The 6,493-nt window shown below is 52.8% G+C and overlaps 1 protein-coding gene across 1 annotated transcript in view; it reads right to left on the bottom strand.

Annotated features, from left to right (window-relative positions):
• The window catches only part of LOC112409767 (CXXC-type zinc finger protein 1-like), a 24,159-nt gene extending 18,803 nt beyond the window's left edge, over window positions 1–5,356 (bottom strand). Inside the window, exons 1-8 of the mRNA XM_024760071.1 lie at window positions 5,165–5,356; window positions 4,875–5,038; window positions 4,287–4,494; window positions 4,075–4,185; window positions 3,702–3,751; window positions 3,390–3,486; window positions 2,284–2,436; window positions 2,052–2,186 (exon numbers count right to left, since the gene is read on the bottom strand). Of these exons, the coding sequence (XP_024615839.1) occupies window positions 2,052–2,186; window positions 2,284–2,436; window positions 3,390–3,486; window positions 3,702–3,751; window positions 4,075–4,185; window positions 4,287–4,494; window positions 4,875–5,038; window positions 5,165–5,356 (1,110 nt within the window). The remainder of the gene's footprint in view (window positions 1–2,051; window positions 2,187–2,283; window positions 2,437–3,389; window positions 3,487–3,701; window positions 3,752–4,074; window positions 4,186–4,286; window positions 4,495–4,874; window positions 5,039–5,164) is intronic.
• Between the last annotated feature and the right edge of the window lie 1,137 nt (window positions 5,357–6,493).

Raw genomic sequence — 6,493 nt, 5'->3', positions numbered from 1 at the left:
TACAAAAAAAAAAAAAAAAAAATCAAAATGTTAATAGAATTTAGTTAGGAGATAACAGAGGTCATTTAAACTTTATTCTTTCTATAACTTGCTTTATATTTAGTTTTATTATACAAATAGTTATATTTGTAATAGTTACAAATATAACTGTATAATAAACAAAACTAAAATAATAGAGTTTTGTCATATATACTGTCTTACTGACCACATGACCCTGAGCCCCTGTGAAAATGAGCCTGTCCCCAGAGGTGACAACATCCACAGGAAGGAGGGAACTGTGGGGCAAGGTCTGGTTCCCTCATCGTCTGCCTCTGGTTACGGACTCTCAAGGGGAGCATTTTTTTTTTTTAGTCTTACCGCTTGGCATACAGGATCTTAGTTTCCTGACAAGGGATTGAACCTGTGCCCCCTGCAATGGAAGCTCAGACTGTTAACCACTGGACCACCAGGGAAATCCCTTGAGGGGAACTTTTAGTGGGAAGCTTGGTCTTGGCTATTGTGTGGTGAGGGTGGAAGGCACAGTAAGGAGACCAGGTTCCAGTCCACTGCTGTCACTCACAATCCCAGAGGCCTGGGCAAGTCATGTACCTTCTCAGGCCACTTTACTCATCTTTGAGAGGAGGAGGAAGAAGCAGAAGGGCCCTAGAGACCGTGGTCACCCTACTACCCTGCCATTCTCTAAGTTCCAAAGAAAAGGGATTTTTCTGCCCTAGATCAGGATAGAGGAGAAATCAGCAAATCCCCAAGGATCAGGGGAAAGCAGGCTCTGGTAGGGATCAGCTGAGTGTATGCACAGAGCCAGTGAGTACTGAAGGGCCTGTGCTGGGCGTCACGGGGGAGCGTCTCCCTGGCTGGAGCCGGTGGTCACCCCCACCCACACCTCGCTCGCAGACACCCTGCAGGGAGCTGCCTCCCCCTCCTCTAGGCTGTGGGGCTGACCCTCCCATCTCACCTTTCCTCCATCGGCTGCATCACATTGTCCACTGAAACAGGAAGGGCTCTGGATGTGGGACACCAGCCCCATGGTACTCACACAGCAGGAGGATGGTGACCTGTCTCAGGGACACCAAGTCTGGAATTTGCTCCTCCTGTGACGCACCTGCCCCTGTCCTGAGGCCCTGGTGATCAATATCAGGTACCTCATTTAATTTTCACTGCAAACTTGCGAGCTACCTGACAATGATTATCATTAGGACCATTTGACAATAGAAGCAGCTGAAGCACAGTGAGGCTAAGTTGGTTGTCCCAAGGTCACACTGCTAGCAAATAGAATGACCAGGAAATACTTAAGCCGAGGTCAGATGACTCCAAAGTGCCCACACTTAGCCACTCTGTGATTCTAAACCCCATACGGGGTTGACGCCCAATAAACAATATTCCTATTTCCCATTGCCTTCAAAGTGCACAGGCTGAGGGGAGACAACATCTTGTGTGCATAAACTGAGCTTCTGCATGTTTCAGTGCACATCCAGGGCAACCTACCTGGTCCTCCCTCTTCTGACAGAGATGAAAACTCAAACTCACCCTCTCCACCCACTTCTTAGACACTGGAAACCAGGTGTGCACCAGGTCCTGCACCGAGCACAGTGGGCATCACAGGCACCCCCAAATGTGCACTGTAGCCCACCCCCCGAGTAAAGCTGCACTGTCACCCACCACCACTGGAGGTTCGGAATTGGGTTTGTGGCCAGAGAGAACGGCTTAGGGGCCACCAGAGGATATTAAAATCTCTTGTTCTAAAGTTTTTAAACAAAACTCAGGATGGTGGGAGATGAGGGCAGGGCAGATCTCCTGACCGCACCCAGATTCAGGAAAGAAAGAGACGGGGGATACAGGAACGGACAGAAAGAGGGGGATTTTGAGGACCACCCCACCTCAAGGAGGCGTAGACCGAGACTGGAGACTAAATGGGGAGCAGAGAAGCACAGAGAAACTCTGAGATGCCCTGAGAAATATATTAGAGCAACAGGTGTGTGAGGAATTCGTAGAGTGTCTCCCTTGCACAGGGTGTTGAGTACAGGACCTCAGCTGAGCAGAGCTCAGCTGTCTACTCTGGAGCGTAGGTCAGTGGTGAGCGGGTCATGCTGGATTGTCTGATGAAGCATCAGGGCCAGCAGCCCTGCCCGATTCTTCATGGCTGTGCGCACCTTGTGCTCCTGCTCAACCAGCTCTTCCAGCTTGAGCAACTGTGGGGGGCAAGCATGAGAAGGGGCTTCTAGGATTCCATCCCGCCTCTCAGCCCCTAAGGGGCATACCATGTAACGTACCATGTAACGTACGTACCATGCGCACGCGCTCTAGGTCCACCTCGGCACGTCTCAGCTTCTCCCAGCAGTAGTGGTGACTGCACAAGCGTTTGGGGAGGCAACAGAAATTATCGGTGGGCTCAAAGACGTTTTTCACTAGTGGGCAACCGCACACTTCTTCATCCGGTACCTGTGGGGAAGAATGAAAGATGATGAGGTACGTGAAGGGTGGCAAATGGAGGGTGATCAGGCAGGCAGGATGCAAGGAAGAGGGGAAGAGAGGGCAGGCAGGCAGGAAGGAGAGGAATGCGGAGTGGTGACCTAGCAGGGGCGAAGAGAGGAATTCAGTGATTAGGTAAAGAAGAGGGGGCCAAAGGGGGATGATCAATCATGGAAAATGGAGGAAGAAGTTAAGCAGGGATGTAGGAATGGAGGTGATCAGGCAGGAAGGACGGAAGAACAGAAAGAGATCAAACAGGAAGGAGAGGAAGGATGGAGGGGAGGTCTGACAGGGAGAAGTAGATGAATGAGGGTTGGTAAAGCATGGGGGAGGTGAGGAATAAGGCTGGGAGGGTGAAAGGGATGGGGGCTGATCAAACAGGGAAGAAGAAGGGATTTAGGAGATGACAAGCAGTGAGAAGGCGATTGGGGAAGTGAGGCAGGGAGAGTAAGAATGGAAGGATGTCAGCAAGTGAGAAGAGAGGAATTGAGGGTAACCATGCAGGGAGAGAGGGGGGATTGTGGGGTGGTCATGCAGGGGCTAGGAAAAGAAGGGAGATGAGCAAGCAAGGAGAAGGGAAGAATGGGGAATGGTTGTGCAGTGAGGAGCAGAGGAACGGAGGCTGGTCAGGCAGAGGGAGAGAGAAATGTTGGCCTGCGGGGTCAGGCAAGGAGATTATGAATAAATAAACAGGCAGAGAGAAAAGTAAAACTAGAAAGTGATTGGGCAGTGAGGAGGGGGATGTAGGGGAGGTCAGGAAAGGAGGAGGGGATACATAGGGATTGGTCAGGAGGAATGAAGGCAGTCACGCAGAAGGAAGAAGGAATAGGAGGCAATCAAGCACTGGAGGACGAGAGGAAGGTGGTCAGGTAGGGAGAAGGGGAGGAATGGAGGGCGATGAGGTAGAGAAAGAAAAGTCTCACCTTGGGGTCCTTCGAGTGCTCAGGGCATAGCACCTGGAGTCGCTTACAGTAGCTCTTACTCCATGGGTCGTAAACATCACAGAAGAGCCTTGTGGCTCTGGGGACAGGTGAAAGTGAGGTGCTAAGGGTCAGGAGGAGGGTGGTCCCACCCTGAACCCTGTCCACACTTTGTCCCCAACCCCACCTACACCCTGCCGCTAATCTGCCCACCTCTGTCTCTGAGCCTACCCACATCCTGCCCTTGATCTTGCCCACCCTGCTCCTGACCTCGTCCACATCGTGCCTTTGACCCTGAGTAGCACTCACACTCACCCCTCAATGCGAGTGGGGTACATGGACGTGAAGGGCGATTTGCGCTCATACTGGGGAAAAAAGAGTACACATGGGAGGAACGATAGACACACACTGCGTGACCTCCCATGAAAAAGCCCCAAACAACACATTTGCTCCCTGTGGACCCTACGCTCCTGTCTGCTCAGCCATGTCCCCCCCTCAACAGTTGCTGATGCCCAAATCTTGGCCCCTTTACTGGGGATGGAAGAAAAGCACAAATGGGTAGAGCCATGGATGTGTGTTGTATTCTCTTCTACAACAAATACCCGGGCACCAAACCTGCCCCCCTCCTCATGGACCCCACCCAGCCAAAAACATCCTTGCCCCATCTTCCCCCAGCCAATGCTCCAACCTTGGCGAAGCAGTGCTCCATGTGGCGCAGGGCAACCTGCATTTTGATGGGTTGCCCGCAGGAGACACAGAAGATCTGCAGGTTGACGCTGTTCCTGCCACGTCTGTCACTCTGCATAGGACAGTAGAAGGGCCAGTAAAGCAGTGCAGGGTGGGGACGGCAGGGCAAGATATCAGGCACCTTTCTGCTCCACCCCACGCATTCCCACTCACCTCTTCATCTTTGCACACAGGCTGCTGCTTGCCACGCTGAATGATGGCCTCAAGTTCCTGGAAATGGCACTCTATGTCCTTCAGGCGGGTGTGGGTGTCCTGCTGTTCACGGTGGATGCGCTCGAGCATTTTCTTGCCATGCTCCTCAGCAACGCAAGGGCTCTTCTGCCACTGCTGGATGCGCCTGGGCAGGATCGCATAGATGCGGCTGGAAGGGGAGACAGCAAGAATGGAATGCGTATGTGGGGGCATCAAAATAAGAAGAAATGGATGAGTGACCGAATGGTGGATGTTTAGGATAATGAATGGTAGATGAGTGAATGTTGGTGAATGCGTGCTTGGATGGTGGATGGTTGGGTGGATGGCTAGACAGCTGGGTGGGTAAGTGACTGTTGAGGGTGAATGAGTGGGTTGCTGGATAGAATGTGGATGGGTGGTTCAGCGGATCGGTGGATGTAAGGGTGGATGGACAGGTGGGTGAGTGGACGAATGGTGGAGGATACCATTCTCCCGGGGTAGATGGACTTACAGCTGGCATAGATCATGCCCTACTTTATTCCCTGTTGCTTAACCTCCAGGTGCACTCACTCAGCTGCCAGCTTCATGCCACAGTCGTCCGAGCAGTACTTGGAGCCTGGCCGGGTGGGGTGCACACAGCCAGGTCCCAGGCACTGCCGCAGTGAGGCTGGGTGCTCGGCATCTGACTGCTCTGGGTCTTCTGACTTTTCCATGAGCTTCTGCTGCTTCTCCTTCTGTGAGACAAGAGTGGTCAAAGCAGGGGCAGGGGAATCAGTGTCAGCCCCCTAACCCTGTACTACTACCTTGCATTCTGCCCCCAACCTCTGCCTCCATGCCCCCCATTCCACCATTTCTGTCACCTTCCACTCCACTTTTTTCTTCAAATTCTTCCTTTTCTTCGTATCCATTGCCTGCTTCTGCAGTGCAGAATCTAGGAATGGGAAGTCCTCAGTGTCATTCATCCAGGGCTGTAGGCTAGAAAAATGCTGACAGGTCTCCCCAATTTGTTTCTTAAATGATCTCTGGACACTCCGTGCCTCCTCTCTCTTCATTGCTGAGCCTCCCTGCCTTCAATGTCCTTATCCTTCCACGCAGGGGCCCTGCCATACACTCATCAGGCTTTGACTGTCAAGAATCTCGTATATAAAAGTCCTGGTATAAGCTTCAGTACTGAGGCAGGTCCTTTTCAGACAACAGCTGGTGTATGGCCTCCTTTACTGCCGATGGCATTGCCCCCACCTGGTACTTCTGGGACAGCTCAGACTTCCGTAGTTGAGGCAGGTGTGATCGAGTGAGCAGTTGTCAGGGGGACTATGGCAAAGTCTCTGAGAGTATCCCAGTTAAGAACTGACGGGCAGACCCTCGCACCAGCTCCATTCCCCCAACCACCCTGTGTCCTAGATTCACCAGAGACCAGGGATTATAAGTAGCGCTCCTGTGCTGATGGAAGGAGGGCTCTGGGTCAGCACTAAGTGGGTGGGGATGGGCTCACCCTGCCCCAACACTCCTGGCCTCACCCTCTGGCCACTGTGGCTGGGGCCCACAGCACCTGCCTGGATACACTAGGTCTTGCCTGCCTGGGAATGACTGGCACCACCTGGCCCTGCTTGCCCACCTTATCCAGACACACTTGGCTAGTCCATCTGGCTGCATCTTGCCCAGTCGAATTCATAAGGCCCTGCATATCCACCCAGAAAAGCTAGACTCCACCTCCTTACACTTAGAGGGCTCAGCCTGCCTTGTCCACCCTCCAGGACACACCTGCTACCCTGCTTGCCCTACACCATGGTCCCAGACAAGCCTCCTCTGCCCAGCCGGCCCAGCCCCTCAGACATGCTCCGCCCACCTTTCTGTCCCGCCCACTCTGCCTAGTCTCTCCAGGCTCCACATGCCTGACTCTGCCTTCTTGGACACACTCTGTCTTGCCTTAAGGCTCCCAGCCCTGTGGGTCCCATGCGCTGCCAGGCCCTGCCCGCCTCCCAGACTCTCAGCCTCATATACCCCTCCCCACTTCCTTTCCGCACCTTACTTGCCTCCATGCCAGGTGCCTCTTGTGGACCGATTATCGGATTGGGTCCATTGGACTTGATGCCCTAGGATTGCTAATGCTCATTATAATAATAATCATATGTTTAATTGTAGTCTGATGACTAGTGAAAGCTACCCGCCATGCACCATCGCAACAAGCT

Source organism: Neophocaena asiaeorientalis, unplaced genomic scaffold, assembly GCF_003031525.2.
Source record: "Neophocaena asiaeorientalis asiaeorientalis breed wild unplaced genomic scaffold, Neophocaena_asiaeorientalis_V1.1 scaffold1755, whole genome shotgun sequence".
NCBI lineage: Eukaryota > Metazoa > Chordata > Mammalia > Artiodactyla > Phocoenidae > Neophocaena > Neophocaena asiaeorientalis.
Note: the sequence above shows the minus strand (reverse complement) of the source record. Positions and strands in the feature narration are given on the sequence as shown.